Source organism: Lepidochelys kempii, chromosome 17, assembly GCF_965140265.1.
Source record: "Lepidochelys kempii isolate rLepKem1 chromosome 17, rLepKem1.hap2, whole genome shotgun sequence".
In the NCBI taxonomy this organism is placed as follows: domain Eukaryota; kingdom Metazoa; phylum Chordata; order Testudines; family Cheloniidae; genus Lepidochelys; species Lepidochelys kempii.
Window position 1 is genome coordinate 20,123,302 of NC_133272.1, and position 23,026 is coordinate 20,146,327.

Consider the following 23,026-nt stretch of genomic DNA (forward strand, 5'->3'; position numbering starts at 1 on the left):
ATTAGTTTTCCTTTTATGGCCTGGTTAGAATAATATCTGCAGCAATGCTGCAGTTCATGGCTGGCTGGAAGATTTCATGAATGCCTGGGATGACAGCCACACTTATAACAACAACACCACCGGGTCCTTCTATGGTGCTTTTCATCAGTGGATCTCAAAGCACATTACAAAGGAGGCCCCCTTTGTATCATCACCCCCATTTTGCAAATGGGTAAACTGAGGCACGAGACATGAGTTGCCCAAGGTCACCCAGAAGGTCAGGGATAGAACCCAGGTCTCCTGAGCGCTAGTCAGGTGCTCTGTTCCCTAGGACGCACCGTCTATGTTCTCTCCTACGCTGGCGTAGAGGGGCCATAGATTTCGAGGCCGGAAGGCCCATCGTGATTGAAGGGTATCATAGAATCATAGAAGATCAGGGTTGGAAGGGACCTCAGGAGGTCATCTAGTCCCACCCCCTGCTCAGAGCAGGACCAGTCCCCAACAAAAAGATTGTTGTCTCCAGGAAGCTGTGCTCCTCCTGGGGCTTTAGTTAACTGATTAATGCCAGGGGTGGGCCTCCCACCCCAGTGCATCCTCATGGATTGCGTTTGGTGCCGTGGAGATTTGCCCTTTCTGAGGGAGCCTGGCTCCGGAGAGTTTACCCTCCCTTCCCCAAGTGCCCAGCCTATGAGCATCGGCGAGAGGGGAGTTTCACACTGGTAAAATGGCACATGTTAGAGGAGGGATCGCGTGGCCACCAGTGGCCAAAGCAAACGCTATATCGACCCCTGGCTGTATTACGTTAACAGCCCCAGGAGCCTGTAGTGCAGCAGAGACCGCAGGAGTGCTGGGAGTTGTATGTGCCAGGGCCCAATGCCCTGACAGGGGACAGGGCTACAAAAGGTTCATGCCCCGTCACACGGCAGACTCCTGTTCCAGCTCCCCTGGGCCACGCTCTGATCTCAGAGACACCTGTGTGCACTCGGGTGACTGCACTGACTTCAATGCGTGTACCCCCGTCTAATTAAGGTCCAATCAATCCTGGGCCTCCCCTGCTAAGACTGCCCGCCAGAGCCAGGTGTGCTTCTCGTCTGTCTGCTGGGAGCTGAATGTGGAGACCTGCCTGTGAGAAACTGAACTGGGATGCACTGACTCATCTTAGCAAGGCAGGCAGTGTGGTGCAGCGGTTAGAGCACAGGCCTGGGAGTCAGGAGGCCTGGGTTCTAGTCCAGGCTCTGCTGTTGTGTTCCCTGCTCTGTGCCTCAGTTTCCCATCTGTGCAGTGTGGGTAACCACATCTATAAACAGCTTTCAGATCTGTGGATGACACGTGCTGCATCCTGCTCGCAGTACAACGAGAGCTTTGCCGTGGGACTGGGATCTGGTCCTAGAGGTGTAGAGTACTATCATTTCCCATAATGCACCAATGCCAGTGGCTATTCCGTGTGAACCAGTGATTGAGGGCTGGTCGTGCTATCATCCTGCGTGGCCATTCAGTTCCCCACTGTCTGCGCTGCCTCCGATGTTTCCCCTTCTTTCCCAGGGAGTTCCAGTGGGTGACCCACCTGCCTCTCAGCGGGGTCCTGGATACTTCCACGGTCCGCCAGATGAACCTGCCACGGTGTGGTGTGAGTGATGCAGAAAGCCACGCTGCCTGGGCTGAGCGGGTACATGCCCTGCTCTCCGGCAGACGGGCCAAGACGAGACGCGGGAAGCGCTACGCACAGCAGGGTAGGTGCTTTCACTGGTCACGGAGATTTTCATGGGCTGAGCGCAATAATGCAGGCTGCTGGCCAATTCAACCTGGCTACATGCTTCTGAACTTTTACATACTGTGACTTGATTCCCAGCACTCCCATCACTTGGCTGAGGCGCTGGTAGCTAATCCAAGGAAAACAAGAGCAGGAGAAGACCTAGTAAGTTACCTCGTCCTGCTGCTGCCTAGGATGGATTGTTCCTAGAAGCTGCCTGAAGATGGGCCCTTCTGCTGAGTTTTACCCATTCTTTTGCACAATCTGACCTCAGCAACAATTAGAGCTGATTGGAAACTGAAATTTCTGTTCCACTGGAAATTCTGAAATTTAGATTCTTTTTAGGGCTGTCAAGCGAATAAAAAAATTAATCGCGCTGTTAAACAATAACAGAATACCATTTATTTAAACATTTTTGAATGTTTTCTACATTTTCAAATATATTGATTTCAATTACAACACAGAATACAAAGTGTACGTGCTCACTTTATATTTATTTTTGATGACAAATATTTGCCCTATAAAAAACAAACAGTATTTTTCAATTCACCTCATACAAGTACGGAAGTGCCATCTCTTTCTCATGAAAGTGGAACTTACAAATGTAGAATTATGTCCAAAAAAACCCCCCTGCATTCAAAAATAAAACAATGTAAAACTTTAGAACCTACAAGTCCACTCAGTCCTACTTCAGCCAGTCGCTCAGACAAACAAATTTGGTTACAATTTGCAGGAGATAATGCTTCCTGCTTCTTGTTTACAGTGTCACCTGAAAGTGAGAACAGGCTCATGGCACTGTTGTAGCCGGCATCGCAAGATATTTACGTGCCAGACACCCTAAAGATTCATATGTCCCTTCATGCTTTAACCACTATTCCAGAAGACATGTGTCCATGCTGATGACGGGTTCTGCTCGATAACGATCCAAAGCAGTGCGGACCGACGCATGTTCATTTTCATCATCTGAGTCAGATGCCACCAGTAGAAGGTTGATTTTCTTTTTTGGTGGTTTGGGTTCTGCAGTTTCTGCATCTGAGTGTTGCTCTTTTAAGACTTCTGAAAGCATGCTCCTCACCTCGTCCTTCTCAGATTTTGGAAGGCACTTTAGATTCTTAAACCTTGGGTCGAGTGCTGTAGCTATTTTTATACATCTCGCATTGGTACCGTCTTTGCGTTTTGTCAAATCTGCTGTGAAAGTGTTCTTAAAATGACCGTGTGCTGGGTCATCATCCGAGATGGCTAGAACATGAACTATATGGCAGAATGTGGGTAAAACAGAGCAGGGGACACACAATTCTCCCCCAAGGAGTTCAGTCACAAATGTAATTAACGCATTATTTGTTTAACGAGCATCATCAGCATGGAAACATGTCCTCTGGAATGGTGGCCGAAGCATGAAGAAGCACATGAATGTTTATCATATCTGGCACGTAGATACCTTGCAACGCCAGTTACAAAAGTGCCGTGCGAATGCCTGTTCTCACTTTCAGGTGACATAGTAAATAAGAAGCGGGCAGCATTATCTACTGTAAATGTAAACTAACTTGTTTGTCTTAGTGATTGGCTGCACAGGAAGTAGGCCTGAGTGGACTTGTAGGCTCTGAAGTTTTACGTTGTTTTGTTTTTGAGCGCAGTTATGTAACAACAACAAAAATCTACCCTTGTAAGTTGCGCTTTCATGATCAAGAGATGACACTATAGTACTTGTATGACGTGAACTGAAAAATACTATTTCTTTTGTTTATCATTTTTACAGTCAAATATTTGTCATAAAAAATAACATAAAGTGAGCACTGTATACTTTGTATTCTGTGTTGTAATAGAAATCAATGTATTTGAAAATGTAGAAAAACATCCAAAAATATTTAATAAATATCAATTGGTATTCTACTGTTTAACAGTGCGCTTAATCGTGATTAATTTTTTTGAGTTAATTGTGTGAGTTAACTGTGATTAATCAACAGCCCAAATTCTTTTTTTCATTGTCCTGAATCATAATGAAAAGCCAAACTTTCCCATGGAACAAAAATTCCAAAAAATTTCTATTTGGGAGCATCACATTCTTCCATTTCACTGATGTTGAAACACTTCATTTTGGTAGTGTCCAAATGTTATAATGTAATTAAAAGTATTATAATAAATACTGTATATATTATAGTATTAAAAGAATATTTAATGCAATATAAATGTCTAAACAAATCGAAATGATAAATCTTAAATGAAACTTTTGCATCTTATCAAAATGCAACATTTTGACTTTCTCGAAATGAGAGCCCATAAGAATTTGTTTCAACATATTCCTTATTGAAATGGACATGGTCCCATGAAATATTTTGATTTTGACAAAGCTGCATTTTCCAATAGAAAACTCTTCTGTTGGAAATATTTTAACCAGGTCTAGCAACCCTGAGATCCTGTTATTTATTCCAGATCATCTCCGCATGTCCTGCTAGGTCTGTTTTAAATTACTTTGGCAGCCACTACAAGCGTCCAGCTCTAGGCGTGGCCAGGGCAGTTGGATGTATCTTTTATTTAGTTCTTTTCCTGGCTTTACTGCAGTAATGTTATCCTTGGAGAAGATGGGGCAAGAAGATAGAATTATCTTTTCTCCCTTTCAAGGACATTTGAATGCATCTGTCTGTTTAAACATAATTTCACCCATTGGAACTTAACGTCTCTGATCAACATCAAGGAAATAGCTGCCCGAAATTAAAATTGTGTGACTGGGATCCAGGCTTGTTAGTGAGAAGGAAATTTTGGAAAACATGTATCTGCCTGTTCCAGCCTTTTGGAGGTTAATGGCTGAGCCACTGCTGAGTTGATCCCAGCACTAGGATTGTTTGGAAGGAATCGCACTGAACGTTGATTCTGAAAATTGTCCCAAGTTTCTCTCCACAGACAATAGCTTGCAAAGACACTGCTGTAAATGACTCTTATTCGGCATTGCTCTCAGTATTGCAAGTTCATGCTGTGCGGGTTCTATTCTATTCTCTCTCTTTTACTGTTGTATCTGAGCATCTTCCAATTGTGCATTAAGTAACATGGGTAACCTCTGGCATGCGTAGTTCATTCCTCCCTGGGGGAGCCGTGTGTGTGCGCTGTGGAGTGTCTTGTTTGGATAGGGTTTGGTTTTGCTTTAAATGTCCAAGCAAATGTGTTTGTACCTGAGAAGATAGGTCAGAGGAGTGTGCCTGGCACTTGGAGTGGAAGCTGGTAAAGTTTGTGAGGGTCCTGTGGGAGTTAGGATTTAAAATTTTTATTAAAGCTAATGTTAAAAGAAATTAGATAGTACATTAGTTGGGAAAAGAGTGTCTGTACATCTGGGTATAGTGCTTAGATTATTCACAAATACAAAGTTAGTTTTTTGAATGTCATATGCTACGTAGAGTACATAATCAGCAATAACCCAAATTTAGGTGAATAGATTTAACAATACAGTTTAGATATTAGCATCCGAATACTCAGGTACATCACTCATGAAAAGTTGCACAGAGATTTGGTTGCGCAAAGCAAAATATATCAGTGAGTGGAGATTGTCCCTCAGTAATTTGAGAATTAGGTTGGTTGTCCATTTAGAAAATACAATCCATGGGGAAAGTCTTTGTTACTTTCCTGACCGTGCTTCTCATTGGCACTCTGGCTCATCCCTCCTGGTATTGCTGATGTCCAGTGATGTGTTCTATGTAGATGTCCACCTGATGGCATCTGACACCATGAGTTGCCGTATTGGCCGAGTGTAGCGTGGACCGATTCCGCATTCTCTCAGCACTTGTTTGTTACCGGGGGTCCCATGTGCCTAAGGCTCCGACAGTCAGTGTGTGTGTCTCAACCTGGTAACCCTTAGCTCTCAAGGTTTTGGCCAGAGGGGAATATTTCTCTACCTTTCGAGCTCGGGCATCGTCCTGTTCTCAAAGGGCACTGTGGTGTCCACCAGGGGGGAGGGATAGCTCAGTGGTTTGAGCATTGGCCTGCTAAACCCAGGGTTGTGAGTTCAATCCTTGAGGGGGCTGTTTAGGGATCTGGAGCAAAAATTGGGGATTGGTCCTGCTTCAAGCAGGGGATTGGACTAGATGACCTCCTGAGGTCCCTTCCAACCCTAACCTTCTATGAATCTATTCTATGAATCTATGATGATCTTCTTCTGGTCCTCATTGGTGATGACGCTGTCCGGTCGCAGTTGGCTGTCGGTTCTGGGGATATACTCTTACACTGGCCCCTGAGGATGCTCTGTCTCCTGCACATGTGAGTTTGACCCTTATAACAGAAAGTCCCTCGGTGCTTGAGGCATGGAGCTGTCGACTCTGGACCCCGTCCTGAAGTTTGGTGATTCTTTTTTTTTTTAAAGCAAGATAACTAATGCACTGGTGCCATCTCATCGTGAAATCCAAGTGGAGCTAAGGCACAGGTAGATTTCCCCACAGTGTAGCTTTCAAGATCAACACCCAGAGATGACCTTGCTGGGCTACATCACAATGGCCTTATCTGCGTTAGGATTATGATGGCCTATTTATCTCACTGTAACATAAACATCTTTTCTGGCAGGGAAGACAGAGCACCTTGGTCCAGGTCATTGAGTGCCTTGAAGATAAGGACCAAGACCTCTTATTGTTTCTAGCTTGCTCAGGGAAGATTGCTTGGAGGAGGGGAAATTAAGGCAGGCTGGACACCTCTCTGGGACTGACGGCTACTTAGGCCAGGTTAGGAGGCTCTCTTTTAGGGCAGCTTATAACAAAACCACGTTCCTTAAAACTGGACACATGACCCTGCCAGTAATAACAATGGGCACAATTTGCAAATTAAGGGTCGGGCAGCTCCATCCGTATTTGGGCACCTAAATCAAAGTGCCTTGATTTTCAAAGTTGCTGAACAACTGCAGTTCCCGTTGAAATTAGCGGGCGTTCCAGATTGGCATCGGCTCTGAAACTCAGGATGCTTTGCCCTAGGTGCCTGTGTTCGAACGTAGGGGTTTGCACCTTGGTAGTGCCTCCCATTGGAGACTCTCAAAGCGCCTTGCGAGGAGGAAAGCGTGATCACCAGTCTGGGTGTATATCTGTCCATTGAGTCAATTGCTTCAGACTTTCTCGTCATAGATTTGTTGCTACAGGGCCGGATTTGCCTCTGAGCTGGGCACGCCTAATGCCAGGCTAGTCAGCACCGTCACACCCATTTACCCGGCCCCTCAGCTGCCTTCCAAATATGCCGGTCAGTAACGTGCTTTGTGGTGAGAGCGGGCTGGGCGCAGCTGTGCCTGGGACATGGGAAAAGTTAATGAGCGATTAGGTAAGTGCCAGTGACAAGTCTGCATCTGTTTTAGCGGCTGAGGTTGGTGGTGGGGTGGGGAATGTTCCCCAGAGTCAGCACTTCCCCCCCCCGGGCCGCGCAGGATTGTTACACGCAGCTGGTTTCCCTCCAACAAAAACGGGACTCTTCTTCGCATCTTTCCTACAAACTCTACCTTGGCAGGGCTCCAGGGAGATAAGACCCAGCGTTTGTAGGCGGGGGGCGGGGAAGCGAACAGGATATATAGGCAAAGCAGGTTTACAGAGGAGACCGAGGCAGGCAGGGCCACATGGGCTCTGGAGGAGAAGGTGCTGGAACTGTGGTGGAGCAGAAGGGAGGGAGTGCTAAAGATTAGGGAGCAGGGAGAGCTGTAGAGAGACCAGGAGATAGACAAGAGCAGCCCCCTGCGGTCGAGGGGGGTGATTTGGAACAGGATCCTGGACTGACTCGAGAGCCACGGGGTTGGTCTGGGGAGGGTGCTGTGTGCTGGGCTACTCTGCCCGCATCGGAAGCAGAGCAGCAGCGTTCTGCCAGAGGCCGGAGAGCAGGGGCTCGGGGAGGCTGCGGAGAATCCCGACCCTCGGTCCCCTGCTCTAAGCCTTGCTTAATGCACCCTCCCTGTTCTGGCTCGCCCAGCCCTGTTCTGTCCCAGGAAACCTGGGCCGGGCGTCCTTGCTGCCGGGATGAGGCAGCAAGACCTGGTGGAACTGGATAAGGTTCAGAGAAGGTCAAGAAAGATGATCAAGGCTATGGAATGGCTTCTGTAGGAGGAGAGACTAAAAAGATGAAGGCTCTTCACCTTGGAAAAGCGGTGGCCACAGGGGGGAGATGTTCGAGGTCTATAAATCCACGAACGGTGTAGAAAAAGTATATGGAGAAGTGTTATTTACCCCTTCACCCAGTGCAAAAACCAGGGGGCACCTGATGAAATTAATAGGCCGCAGATTTAATGCAAACGAGAAGTACTTGTTCACACAAGGCACAACTAACCTGTGGAACTCCTTGCCAGGGGATGTTGTGAAGGCCACAAGAATAACTGTGTTCAAAAAAGAACTGGATACGTTCATGGAGGATAGGTCCATCAATAGCCATGGTGATCAGGGACAGAACCCCATGCTCAAGGTGACCCTAAGCCTCTGACTGCCAGAAACAGGGAGTGGAAGATGGTGGATCACTCCAGAATTGCCCTGTTCGGTGCGCTCCCCCTGAAGCTGTGGCATGGGACACGGTCAGAGACAGGACACTGGGCTAGGCAGAACATGGTCTGACAGTGCCTCTCTCTGGTACAGACACCCAGGGTTAATCTGGGCATCCTGAAGCTGTACGTGGCAGCTGTTGATCCTTTCCTGATGCTGGTTTCCAGTGCATCTATTTCTACCCTATCCATGGTGATGACAAGCTGAAGTGACGTATGATGTGTGTGCATGCATGTGAAATGTCCAGTCCGGTGACAGGTTAAATCATTTTGTCTGGCCAGAGTGTTGGCAGCAGGACTCACTGCGGCTGGGAAGTGGTCTCTTGCATCCTCAAAAGTCTTGGGACACTTTACAGATCATGTATAACAATCTTTCCATTCTTCACTGAAATGCAGCCACCTCTGGGGTGAAGGGCAGCAGCCATCATGGTGTGCAGGGAGAGGAAGGATTGGCAGGGAACCCTTACACGTATGAGATCTTCAGTGTACATGGAGACTAGAGAGGAGCTTATCTGACCGACCCACGCGCAGGGAGCTGCAGGGAATCCCAGTGTATCTGCCTTGTAGTGATGAACGTGCCAGGCACTTCTAGGCACTTCACATCTGGAGCTAAGCCCCCCAGCCCCGATGTGGATCGGGAATTGGAATGCTGCAGAATCCATGGTGCCTTGAGAGGAAAACCTGGCACAGAGAGGTGCGTTCTTCCCTTGCCAAAGGGCGTGTGAACCCGGTTGGCCTGGCGGGGGCGATGTAAATGAGAGGCTTTTTGGTCGCTGGGAGCTGTGTCTCTCTGTGTCTGGGGACAGCTGGGCCCTGCTGGCTTCAGAGCGAAGCCAGCAGGATGGGCTGTGAATTGTGCAAACATCACATAACCTGCTGGGCTCTGTGAGTGCCCCAGAAACTTGGGGCCTGATCCTGCCTGGTGCTGGCCGCCCCGTGGACTTTGCAGTGGTGAAAGCAGAGTAAAAGAGGAGGGGTGTGGGTGGGTCACTGCTCCCCCAAGCCAGGGAGAGGCTACTGCTGTTAGCTGGGCCTCCCCCTACTCCTGCTTACTCTAACCCCTGCTGCAGCGGTGGCCCCGAGGATCAAATTCTGCCCTTGGTGGTGCACATGGAGTCAATGGGCGTGAGGGGTGTGCATCTGAGACCAGAGTCTGACCGCTGGGGTCTAATCCATCCACTGAAGCCAGTGGCCTCTCTCCAGGGATGGACTTGGCCCAGGGACATCTAAGGGCGCAACGGAGACGAAACCCACAAGAGAAGAGAAATGCAGCTCGGGAGAAATCATCTCTCTGAAGCCATAAACCATCTTCCCTTCCCACCCCCGTATGAGTCATTCCAGGGAGAGGGGGTTGGGGAGGAAGAGTCCCTAAGCGAGGCAGTCCAAGTTTGGGGGGTGAAGCTTCCAGCGTGCCTGGGAATGGAGGAAGTGGGCAAGGGGAGACATGGATTCCTCAGCTGGCTCTTCACGTCCTGTCAGGCCAGCTTCCTCGAGGGGGCGAATTGGGTAGAATGGACCAAAGCCAGGGAGGATGCTCTAGTTCCAACAGTTAGTTTGGGGCAGTTCTTCTGGCCTGTGTTATACAGGCCTGATGGTCAAGTGGTCCCTTCTGGCTTTAGAATCTACGAAATATGCTGACGTGTGGGCGGGGAAGGGGAAGAGAAGCTGAACACTCCTGCCACGTGATCGTCCCAGGGGAAATGCCGAGAGTGGCTGTGGCAGGACAAAGAGCGATTAGGCCCAGTGGCTGGGAAACCAGACCCTTCAGAAGCTTTCTGCTGAGCTCATTGTTTATCCTGCTTTCAACAGGAAGCAATCTGTCCGAGCCGGGGTGAGCTTTGTTGGAAAAAGGGGAATAGCCGTGATGGGATCTTCTATTAGGTGACAGTCTCACCCGTGTGCTCTGCAATGCGAGCTCCCGACTACAACATGCTAGTTCCCTGCTGTGGATAAAACACTGTTGCATATTGTAGTGTAGACTGGACCTAACCACGTTTTAACCCCAGTCCAAACTGGGGTCAGACCAGGGTTGGTTCTATGCAGCAAGATGGAGCCATGTTTTGATCATGGCAGGGGAGGAGCATGCTGCTGCTTGTGGCCATGCTAATTTAGGCACCGGATGCTCATAGAGGCAAGCACGCTGCAGACTGCATCTGCCCCTGAATCCTTCCCTGCTTTTTTCCGCCCCTGCCTCTAGCCCTATAGAATCCTTACCCTGCTGAGTTGGGGCTGGCAGTGAGGGAAACGTAACTGAGCCACTGTTCACTTCAGACAGGCTGCAGCATCTGTAGGTCCTGGCTTGGCTGCTGCAGTGAGAACAGGGCCGCATCTTCCAGGCACCTCCCCATAGTGTTCCCTGATGTCTGGTGCAGTGTTCCTTGATGTTTTAAGCCCCAGCCATGGTTTGCCTTTACAATAGGGGACTGAGCTTGTTAGAAAGACATGTCCTGTCACCTGCTTTAATCGCCAGCCCCAGAAGTTTATCTGGCTGTGCCCACGACAGGAGAAGAGTGTGCCTCGAGGTATCTGCAACGAAGCCCTGAAACAGCCTCTGCAGGCTTTGGAAACGCTGGCCCATCAACGGGGATTAGCTGCGAAAAAGCCCTGCAAAAGCAGAGCCGAGCCGGGATAAACAGCAGGAAATAGGCACCCCACCGGGGAAAGACCCATCCGTCCAGGCTGCAGTTGCCTTTTCCTAGACCCCAGCGCTCGCTCTGCTTTAGCTGCGGGCTGCTCTGGCCCCAGAATGTGCAGACGCAGGGCCTGGTTCAGATTTTATTCTGCTGGAACTCATTGGCTTCACTGGAGTCTCTCCTGATTCGCACCAGTGCAAGTGAGATCCAAATCCTGCCTGAAGCCTTTAGGAGCAAGAGGGGGCCTCATCGATGTGCCTGGTGTCTGCGCAGTTGGAAGGGGCTGATGCTCAGGGATGAGAGGGACATATTCCCCACCACAGGCTGAACTGGCTGCTTCCACCCTGCAGGGCCGGGGAGTGAACAACCGGACTCGGAATCTGGTTAACACTCTCTGGTTAAATGCCAGGGGCCTGATCAGCTGTTGCCCTGCACCCTTGCATTGTCACTTACCCCAGGGAGTGTAAAATGCTACCACTCTGATCTGGTATGTTGCATGCACTTCACACTCACTTTGGACCAGCGCAGATGAAGACACAAAGTGCAGGGCCCCTGGAAAATTGAGCCCTATGTCTTTTTAAAAGGTCCTTCTCTACATCACAGACACTGCCTGGGGTTAGACCAAGTGAACAACGGTTTAAATGCTTTGTCCCGTTTGTTCCCTTTGTACATTTAACTCTCCTGGGCCAACGAAATCCAGCCCCAGCTGGTTTAATTTTAGTGTTGAGTCAGTTACACTTTCTGGTTCTCAGTACCAGCATCTTGTTGCAACCATGGGTTACAAATGCTGCAGGGCAAGATTTAAATCTGGATTTAAAATCTTCAAGGATCAAGGCCCAGATCCTCAAACTCCCATGGGAGTTAGGTGCCTAAAATACCTCTGAGGACTGAGCCCCAGTTCCCATTGTTGTACCAAGGTGAATAATAAGCTGTTCCACTAAGGGAATTTCTCTGGCTGTGACTGGGGCAGATTCAGCCCAATGTTGCAAACGTCTCTAATTTATGGTTTTGTAAGCTTCTTTCCCTGTCCTTCCCCACCCTTGAGCATTTGGATTAAACTCTCTGCTGATGTCTCTTTACAGTATCTTCTCAGGGTTATACAATCCATCAGAGTCCTGCATGACGTCTGTTCTCAGCCCGAAGGCTCAGGAAAGTCCACTTCAGTGTTTAAAAATCCCTTGCTCTCAATTGCATTTGACAATTTATACCAGGTGTGAAATGCTTTGTGCCTATGTCCGCTTTCCAACCATTAGAGGTGCAGCCATTCCCCTGGGTGATGCCCCATAAGGCAGAGTTATGTGAAGCATTTCCAAATGCACGGTTCCCATGTCCTGCATCCAGCTGGCCGGCTGGTTATTAGTGCTGGCACATGTTATAGCCTAGGCCACTCGGACCTTATGTAAATCACATGAGGAACCAGAAATTTCTTTTTCCTCCCCCCATAACTGCCAGTAAATGCTTCTCATCCTTTGGCTTTTGCGTGTGTGTGTGCAGAACTCCTCGGTTGTCTGGGAGTAATGAGCCAGACCCGCAGCTGGTGCAGCAGGCTGGCTGCATTGATGTTCATAGATCCATTTACTTAACGGTGCTACACTGCTTTTCTGAGAGGAAGGATGGCCTAGTGGTTAGGGAACTAGCCTAGAATTTGGGAGACCTAGGTTCAGTTCTCTATCCTGCTACAGACTTCGTGTGTGACCTTTGGCCAATCATTTACCCTCTCTGTGTCAGTTCCCCATGGATAAAATGGTGATTCTCGCACTGCTGTCCCTCATGGGTGGGTTGTGAAGATAAATGTATTGTGAGATGCTCAACCACTACAGTACAGGGTGGCTGGCTCAATGGCTCAGTATGTGGATAAAACACTATGAAACAACGTTGCAATGGACAATGTAAAGTGTCTTGTAATCGAACCAGAAGAACTCCTGGTGCCAAATTTAGAACATGCTCATAGATTCCAAGGCCAGAAAGGACCATTGTGATCATCTAGTCTGACCACCCATATAACCCAGGCCAGAGGACGGCCCCAGAATTATTCCTACAGCAGATCTCTTAGAAAAACATCCTATCTTGATTTAAAAATTTGCAGTGATGGAGAATCCACCACAACCCTTCGTAAATGGATCCTGTGGTTAATTCCCCTCACTGCTAAAAATTGACACCTTATTTCCAGTCTGAATTTGTCTAGCTTCAACTTCTAGCCGTTGGATAGTTTTGTATCTTTCTCTGCTAGGTTGACAAGCTCAAGAATTGTAGTTCTAAGTATAACGAGAATGTGGAACCGCTGAGGTTCCAGGTCCACCTGGTGCTGGCAAAAAGCAAGTTTGAGCCTGCTGAATGCTTTAGCTATTTCTTACCCACAGCCATCCTAGTATTGTAATAGGGCAAGGAGAATAGCGTTCACATAGGCCTCTTTGGGCCACATCCCCTGCTGCTGTAAATCACTGAAGCTCCTCTACAATCTAGTTTATTTAGCACAGTTTCCACTATGTTAGAAATGTAATAAAAAAAAATCCCTTAGAAAAACAAAGGTTAAAACTCAGCGTGGGGGCGGAGGAATGTTCATGAGACTGCCCAAAACGTCAGGCAATGTGTCTTCATGGAAATCTGAACCCCAGTAGGACTCCCCCACTCCAATGCCACTTTCCCCCAGAGATCCTGGTCACTACAGCTGGTGGTTCGGATACTAAACGGCTCTGTTTTCCCCACAATGGAGTGGAAACACGGAGGTTACCGAGTGCTTTATGTTGGATATGTAGAAACCAATGCCCCTAAAATTAGCATTGACTTTTGAAATAATAGCAACCCTTAGCTCTTATCGAGAGCTTTGCACCAGTAGATCTCAAAGGGCTTCACTAAGGAGGTGAGTCTCATTGACCCCACTGTACAGATATCAGCCGTAACTTATCACTTGTATGAGGGTAGCTCGGGGAGGTCCTGGTCAGGGATCAGGGCCCCAGTGTACTGCACAGGTGTATAATGAAAAGATAGTCCCTGCCCCAAGGAGTTTACGATCTAAGCATGTATCAAGCGACAAAAGGTAAACACAGAAGAGGAGGAGAAGGCGAGGTGATGGTGAAAGGATCCTGTCTGATATAACAGGGCAGCGGTTGGACCACTCTCTGCCTCGGTAAAGGGGCTGGGCAATGATACTTACCTGCCTTGGAAAGCACTGTTGGATCCGTGGTTTAAACACGTTACACGAGTGCTCGTGCGCTGGTGGTGGATGGGTGTAAATGCTCCCCTGCTGCTTCTCAGCCTCAGCCAGCCGTCTGGGTTTGAAAAGCAGCATTGTAGCCTTACGACACCGGAGCCGATCTTCGCCACGTGGCCCGGCGGGGGGTGCAAGGGGAAACCCGCTCTGCAGAATTGGGTTTCAGCTCCACCGGTCAATCCCAAGAGCTGCCACTCCCAGCCTCCGTGACCTGGGCTCAGCGGCTGCTGGTTCACCTTTTCACATTGTTCCTTCCTGGGGACGCATTTCAACCCCACCCACGTGCTGCCCAGGAGTGTTGCCACCGAAGCCTGGCTTTCCGTGTGGACAGTTCAGCGACGTGTGCCTGAAATCTTGCATTCCTTTTGGGCTGCCTTACCAGCCACCCCCAGCCTTGCCCCTGTGTTTGAGGTCATTCCCCTTCCCACATCTTTGCTATTTCTTTCCGCCTGCAGGGCAGTTGTTTTCAGCAGCAACCTTGTTTTCATTCACTGAAACCCACAGGTAGTAAAGCTAGTTATGGGGCAAGATCGGCAGCTCGTGCAAATCGGTATAGATCCATTGACTTCAACAGAGCTGCACCCATCCACACCAGCTGAGGATCTGGCCCTCTACGTGCATTTACTCCGCTTGGCTCTGGGGGGGAAACGCCCTCCTTCAGGCTGTGGGTCCCACTTTCTTTCCTAACTAGATCAAAACACCCCTTGGCTTCAAAATGCTCAGCTCTCCAGCAATTCAGTGGTGGTGATTGTTCCCTTGTCTGGCAAACCTTTGTGGGTGGTAGGCAATGGAGATCCTTGCTGCCGAGAAGAGATTCAGTGGGCCAAATCCTGCTGTCAGTTTTACTGGTGTAAATTCAGAGTAACTCCATTCAAGGCAGTGGAATTATTCCAGATTTTTTCTTCTCGTCACTGAGATCTGAATTTTGCCTGGTGTGTGAACTGGAGGAGGTGTGTTGAGCTGAAAGAACCTTCAGATCAACAGGGCTGGATTCTGATCTCATTTACACCAATGCGAAACCAGAGTCACTCCATTAAAGGAACCTACTCCAGATTAACTCTGTTGTACCTGAGATCAGGATCTGTAGGATTTCTGAATGCACTGTTCAGTGGAGGTGAAGTATAGCCCATTGGATAGGGTGTTGGGTCAGGAGACAGGACACTTGCTTCTATTCCTAGCTCTAACATGGCCAGATCACTTTTCTTCTCAGTGCATCCGTTTCCCCATGTGTAAAATGGGTATAATGATCCCAGCCTTCCTTTGGAAGGTGCAGTGAGATCTGTGGATGGGAAGCACAATGGAGGCATAAAAGAAAACCCTCCCTCTTTCAGGTGGAAAGTGGTACAAGCGGCACCTGACCTACCGGATCGTGAACTGGCCTTGGTATCTGCCCCAGCGCCAGGTGCGGCTGGCGGTGAAGGCAGCTTTCGATCTCTGGAGCAACGTCTCATCCTTGGTATTCTGGGAGGTGCTGGACAGCCCTGCTGACATCCGCCTGGCTTTCTTCCACGGCGACCACAACGATGGACTCAGCAACGCCTTCGATGGGCCAGGTGCTAATCGCTCCCTCATCGTAAGCTTCTCTTTTACACCGGGGGCTCTTACCAGGCAGCAAGCAAGGGAGGGAGGGGTAGGAAGGGGAAGAGGCTTGTGATGCTCCAGTACCACCCCCATGAGCAGATCGGCTTAGTGTCGTTGGCCAGGAATAGCACACGATGGCTGAAGGGGAAGGATGGGCCTGACTAATATCATTCTGGGCTGTCCTATGTAAGACGTGGGTGGTCATTGTCCTTCTATGCTTGGTACTGGTGAGGCCACAGCTGGACCACTGTGTCCAATTCTGAGTGCCGCACTTCATGATAGATGGGGACAAATTGGAGAGAGTCCAGAGGAGAGCAACAAACATGATCAAAGGTTTAGAAAACCTGACTTGTGAGCAAAGGCTAAAATAACTGGGCATGTTTAGTCTTGAGAAAAGACTGACCTGATAACAGTCTTCACATATGTTAAGGGCTGTTATAAACAGAACTGTGATCAATTGTTCTCCTTAGCACAATGGAACAAACAGCCTAGGGAAGTCATGGAAGTTCCTACACCGGAGGTTTTCAAAAGGAGGCTGGATAGCCATCTGTCTTGAATGGTTTAGTCACAACAAATCCTGCATCTTGGCAGAAGGTTAGACTAGATGACCCTTGCAGTTCCTCCTAACCCTCTGGCTCTATGATTCAGTGTCTACTGGAGACTGGACATGAAGTTATGGGCTCGATCTGCAGCAAGGGAGCCTTAGGTTAGCTATTAGGAAAAATCTTCTAACTCTAAGGGGAGTTTAGCTCTGGAACAGGCTTCCATGGAAGGTTGTGGAATCCCTATCATTAGAGGTTGCACAAACACCTGTCAGAGCTGGTCTAGCTTTACTTGGTCCTGCCTCGACACAGGGGCCTGGACTTGATAGTGCGTTCAGGTCCCTTCCAGCTCTGCATTTATGATTCTGTGTCTCTGATCTCACTCTGGTGCCAGCTCCATTCCTTGGACGGAGTTCGTCCTGGTTTACACAGGTGTAAGTGAGAGCAGAATTGGGGCCAGGCCGTCCAATGGAGACTGAGGCAGGGATTTAGGGGGGTAGAATGTAATTGTTACTTAGCTGGAGTTTGGGTAGGACACTGGGACTAACTACGCAAGTGCCTTTGTCTCACTCCTGTCTACGTACTGAACAACACTAGTCCTGTAAAGCATGCCCTGAGATCTTTCCTAGACACAGCTGTGCTCCCAAGGACTTGGGACAGATCCTCATGTGGTGTAAATTAATGTTGCACCATTGATGGATCTAGGCACTAGACATTAGGCATGGATCTGTGCCCTACTTTTTATTTCTCCTCCGAAGCTGGTTAGTGGTTGTCAAGGTTCCTTCCCCACTCTGAACGCTAGGGTACAGATGTGGGGACCTGCATGAAAAACCTCCTAAGCTTCTCTTTACCAGCTTAGGTCAAAACTTCCCCAAGGTACAAAATATTCCACCCGTTGTCCTTGGATTGGCCGCTACCACCACCAAACAAATACTGGTCACTGGGGAAGAGCTGTTTGGACATGTCTTTCCCCCCAAAATACTTCCCAAAACCTTGCACCCCACTTTCTGGACAAGGTTTGGTAAAAAGCCTCATCAATTTGCCTAGGTGACTACAGACCCAGACCCTTGGATCTTAAGAACAATGAACAATCCTCCCAACACTTGCACCCCCCCTTTCCAGGGAAATGTTGAATAAAAAGCTTCACCAATTTGCATAGGTGACCACAGACCCAAACCCTTGGATCTGAGAACAATGAAAAAGCATTCAGTTTTCTTACAAGAAGACTTTTAATAGAAATAAATAGAAATCCCCCCTGTAAAATCAGGATGGTAGATACCTTACAGGGTAATTAGATTCAAAACATAGAGAACCCCTCTAGGCAAAACCTTAAGTTACAAAAAAGATAGACAGAAATAGTTATTCTATTCAGGACAATTCTTTTCTCAGTCATTTAAAGAAATCATAATCTAACACATACCTAGCTAGATTACTTACTAAAAGTTCTAAGACTACATTCCTGGTCTATCCCCGGCAGAAACCAGCATATAGACAGACCCACAGACCCTTTGTTTCTCTCCCTCCTCCCAGCTTTTGAAAGTATCTTGTCTCCTCATTGGTCATTTTGGTCAGGTGCCAGTGAGGTTACCTTTAGCTTCTTAACCCTTTACAGGTGAGAGGATTTTTTTCTCTGGCCAGGAGTGATTTTAAAGGGGTTTACCCTTCCCTTTATATTTATGACAGTGGTAAAATGTGGGCCTCTCGATTCTGGGGTGACGGCTACAAATTCCACACCTTCGAAACCTGAGGTTAGTTGCAGATATTTATTCCTAATGTCCTGGCTTTAAGGAATTTGTGATTCCTTAGAATTTGTTATTATTAGGCAGCATGTTTAAAAAAAACACAAGGAACTTCTTCACGCAATGCACAGTCAACCTGTGGAACTCCTTGCCAGAGTATGTTGTGAAGGCCAAGAGTATAACAGGGTTCAAAAAAGGATTAGCTAAGTTCCTGGAGGATAGGTCCATGAATGGCTATTAGCCAAGATGGTCAGGGATGCGACCCCATGCTCCGGGTGTGCCTAAACCTCCAACTGCTTTAAGCATTTGACACCGGCCACTCTCAGAGCCAGAATACTGGGCTAGATGGGCCATTGGTCTGACCTGCTATGGCTGTTCTTATGTTCTTGTGTGTTGAATTTGTGATGTCAGTTGGTAAACTGTGCTGTGGACTTTCACACAAATCCAGGACCACAAACTTTTCACAGCTTGGACTGTTTCCTTCCAAGTCCATCACATCCCTTGCTAAGCCATTCTGCTATGTCAGGGGCATTTCAATCCCCGTAGCCTTCAGCCAGTGCAGCATAGTAGCTCATACTGAGTTACTGCAGAGTGACTACTCCCACGCCCAAGCGATTAACCCATGTGATAAAGATCTTCATGCCAATTTCAATGGAACAACACACTCTACAGATAAAATCGCCCGTATTTAGAAATGAATAACAGAAATCATTTTAATCTCACTATTGCTAAAGAGATTAGTCCACAATATCCAACCGCCAGCCTTTTTTCTTTTTCTTTTTTTTTTTTTAAGGCCTGGTTTTAATTCACATTTTAAGAATGTATTTTTGGGACAATCATATCCAAATGACCAATGCATTTGGTTTTAAAAGAACGGTTGCTTTTGGGCTGAGCCCTTTTTAAATTATCCCTGCAAATAAGGGATTCGATTTAAATGCTGTCAGACCTGTAGCGCCCCTGATACAGACATCACTTCTCGGTGCCTTAGATTCCATGGGTTTCAGAGGGGTAGCCGTGTTAGTCTGTATCAGCAAAAACAACGAGGAGTCCGTGTGGCACCTTAAAGACTAACAAATTTATTTGGGCATAAGCTTTCGTGGGCTAAAACCCACTTCATCAGATGCATGGAGTGGAAATACAGTAACAGGTATATATACACAGCATATGAAAAGATGGGAGTTGCCTTACCAAGTGGGGGGTCAGTGCTAACGAGCCAATTCAATTAAGGTGGAAGTGCGCTATTCTCAACAGTTGACAAGAAGGGGGAAATCACTTTTGTAGTGCTAATGAGGCCAATGTAATCAAGGTGGCCCATTTCAAACAGTTGACAAGAAGGTCTGAGTATCAGCAGGGGGAAATTAGTTTTTGTAGTGATTCCACAGTGAATGTTTGTGGCGTGTGAAAGGAGATGAATAGCTAGTGAAAGGGAGCCAGCGAGGATTTATCTGAAGGTGAGTGGTTCAAATCCAGCCAAGATCAGCTGTAAACAAAATGTCTTCTTAGCTGGGATTAGATGCCAGTTCCTATTGGGCTGATTTCCATTTCCCAAACCCACTGGCAGAGTCAGTGGAGAGGTTAAGGACAGAACAGGACATTTGGCATGAATTGTTCGTAGATTCTCCCCACCACTGAGGAAGCAAATTTTCCCTGCCCATATACTCCCTGATCTGGGAATAAAACAGGGCTTCTACCTTTGGGGTTGTCAATCTCCCATCAGTGTTGTATTCACGCACACCGACTTAGCTGCCACTGTATCCAGAGCCAGTGCTAGCCCATTGGGGGGCCCTAAACAGGAATGTTTTTGCCCCCCCCGTATAGCTCAACCACCCCCTAAAAATACTAATTGCATTATTTCCACAAACCAAAACATTTACCAGCACAGCCCGTACTAATATACTTGTTAAAAAGTCCACATTAAATAAGATGATGGATATTTTAGGGGTAATACTAAATCTAAGCAATTGCTCAATCTATATATACACCTAGTGCCCCCATGGACAGCATCCTTTGCCCTTTTGTGCCCAGACGTCCCTCACCATTGTAGAAGAGGACCGGCACGTGCATGTGACCTTTGTGTCAGTTGTAACCGCCTCTGCTCCTCTCTTTCCACCAGGGGGCGCCCTGGCGCACGCGTTCTTCCCCCGCCGGGGGGAGGCGCACTTCGACAGCGATGAGCGATGGTCCCTGCACAGCGGCAAGGGTCGCAACCTCTTTGTGGTGGTAGCACACGAGATCGGGCACACCCTGGGGCTGGAGCACTCGCCCGTCAGGAGCGCCCTGATGTCTCCCTATTATAAGAAGCTGGGCAAGGACTTTGTGCTGAGCTGGGATGACATCCTTGCTGTCCAGAACCTGTACGGTGAGCACAGGTCTCCTGGATCCCCTCTATCATCTGTTGGCTTGTGTGTATGTTCTCTCCACGCGCTGCCCCAGCTCTGCACGGGTAGCTGACCCTGCAGGCATCGATAGTGCTACCCAGAGGGACCCCAGACGCAGGTTGGTGGTGAAGGCGCTCGGCCAGGTTTCTTGTCAACGAAGTACAGTACTAGGGCCCCGCAGATTCTGCAGGTACACGAACACATGCGTGCCCATTATGACGGACCGGCTTCGTCAGCAGTGGACTTTCTACTGCCCCCTAAGCCGGACAAAGGGTTAAGACAAGGTACCCTGAGGTTTTTGATGGAGACATACAACTGGGATAAACCACCTTACGTGTTTCATGACATCTATTTGTTACCTTCTCTTGTTCCTTATATCTTGGACAAAACATCCCTATTGTCAAACCAGCTTCTCTTGAACTAGGCTGGGGTGTACCCAGAGGTGAAAGTAACTTAAGGGACTTATCGGTACGCAGGGCCGGGGTCCTGAGCAGGCGGCGGTGTGTGACCCTCGGGCGGAAGGGGCAGGGCCTCAGGCAGAAGGGGTGGGGCCTTTAAATCCCCGGGCCCTTTAAATCGCTGCTGCTACCCCGGGGCTCCTGGGTGATTTAAAGGGCCTGGGGCTCCGGCTCTGGTAGCAGCCATGGTAGCGTTAGCTGCAGCGGGAGCCACTGGGCTCTGGCAGTGATTTAAAGGACCCGAGGCTCCCGGCCACCACCGCTACCCTGGGGCTCTGGCAGCAGGGAGGCAATTTAAAGGGCCAGGGCTCCGGCTGCGGTACCGGTGGCTGGGAGCCTCGAGACCTTTAAATCGCCGCTGGAGCCCTATGGTAGCTGCAGCGGCAGCCAGGAGCCCTGGGGCTCTGGTGGTGATTTAAAGGGCCCAGGCCCTTTAAATGGCTGCCGGAGCCCGGGGCTCCCAGCCATCGCTGCTACCCCAGGGCTCCGGCAGCGGGGCTCTGGCGGCAATTTAAAGGGCCAGGGGCTCCAGCCGCTGACGGGAGCCCAGGGCCCTTTTAAATTGCCCGCCTGGGGAAGCTGCCCCCTGCCAGTATGGTCGGCTGTGTACCGGCTCTTGCCAGTACGCTGCACCATACTGTACCAGCTTACTTTCACCTCTGGGCTTATCTGTACTAGCTGGAATATCTTTATGTAAATATCTAGTGCCTCGTCAACTAGCAACAACTTTGCCAAGTTCATGTACTGGATAACGAACTTGTGAGCATCTGCTTTAATCCATGGCCTGACTTTGGTTCACGGCCTCTGGTTCAGGCCTCAGATCTTGCACCAGGCCCAGTGCCCCAGGCTCTGACTCTCCCTCTATTATACCCTCTTGTTTCAGCTAGAACCGGGTGAATGATGGATCTTCTGGTTCTCTGGCAATTCTGAAATGTCGGGGGAGAGGGCGGGGTGGGTGGGGGGGTGGGCAGGGAATCGTTGTCTGATCAAAACCAAAACCAGTCAGAATTTCAGGTGAATTGAAAAGTAACCAAAAAAATTGTTTCAGCAACATTGAAAAGTTTCATTTAGATTTTGATCATCTGAAAATGTTTCTGAACAATTCAGTGAAATTGACGTGAATTCCCAAACCGGTTCAGGGTAGCCAAATCTGCATCTTTTGCTGAAAAAAATGTTTCAGCTGAAAAGGTTCACCCAGCTTGGGTCCCTTGGTCGTAACCTCGCATCCAGATAAAAGGCTTGCGTGATGTCTAAGTGCATCTACAGACCCCCGCTTTCCCTGGGTTTGCCGAAGCCCTGGGGGGACTCTTTGCCAGAGGATGTTGCGAAGGCCAAGACTATACAAGGGTTAAAAAAGAACTATATAAATTCATGGAGGCTCGGTCCATCAATGGTTATTAGCCAGGATGAGCAGGGGTGGTGTCCCGAGCTTCTGTTTGCCAGAAGCTGGGAACGGGCAACACAGGATGGATCACTTGCTGATGACCTGTTCTGTTCATTCCCTCTGGGGCACCTGGCCCTGGCCACTGTCGGAAGACAGGACACTGGGCTAGATGGACCTTTGGTCTGACCCAGTCTGGCCCTGTGCAGCCACTCTACACATCTCATGGTTTCCCTTTCCATCACAGGAAAGCCTTTGAGGGGCTCCGCTGTGCGGCTTCCTGGGAAGTTATTTGCTCATTTCCAGAACTGGAGCCCTGATTTTCCAGGTGACAATCAGCTGCAGGGGAGCCTCGGCTCTTATTACTGCCAGTCCTTCTTCGATGCTATCACCATCGGTGAGTCTCCCAGACGCCAACGCGCAGCTGGAGCCCTCTCCCGGCTGCTCCGTCCAGCCCGCCCTCTCTTGTTGCTTGTCATTTGTAGACGTTCGAGATGGAAAAGACAGATTTATTAGATCAGGGGTTCTCAGACTGGGGGTCGGGAGCGCTCAGGGGGTCGTGAGGTTATTATGTGGGGGGTCACGAGCTGTCAACCTCCACCCCAAACTTCACTTTACCTCGAGCATTTATAATGCTGTTAAATATATAAAAAAGTGTTTTTAATCCCTCAGGGGGGTCGCACTCAGAGGCTTGCTGTGCGAAAGGGGGTCACCAGTACAAAAGTCCAAGAAGCACTGTATTAGATCCACTGGCCCGTTTCCCCTCCAGCTGCTGATGGCGGAGGCAGTGTTAATAACCCCCTGGGGGATCAAGTCTAGGGTACCACTGAAAGAGCTGAGGAAGTAGCACGTGTGTCCTGAGGAGAGGTGTGCAGGGAAAGAGAAAGACATGCCAAGTG

At 48.8% G+C, this 23,026-nt stretch overlaps 1 protein-coding gene across 4 annotated transcripts in view; it reads left to right on the plus strand.

Annotated features, from left to right (window-relative positions):
• Window positions 1-23,026, plus strand: part of MMP28 (matrix metallopeptidase 28) — a 43,444-nt gene that overhangs the window by 13,442 nt on the left and 6,976 nt on the right. For 2 of the 4 annotated variants that reach the window (XM_073315565.1, XM_073315567.1), the window contains exons 3-6: window positions 1,522-1,709; window positions 15,380-15,601; window positions 20,024-20,269; window positions 22,375-22,524. In XM_073315565.1, the coding sequence (XP_073171666.1) occupies window positions 1,522-1,709; window positions 15,380-15,601; window positions 20,024-20,269; window positions 22,375-22,524 (806 nt within the window). Of the gene's footprint in view, window positions 1-1,286; window positions 1,710-15,379; window positions 15,602-20,023; window positions 20,270-22,374; window positions 22,525-23,026 lie in introns of all 4 variants that reach the window. The other 2 variants (XM_073315569.1, XM_073315568.1) reach the window with 2 other exon arrangements.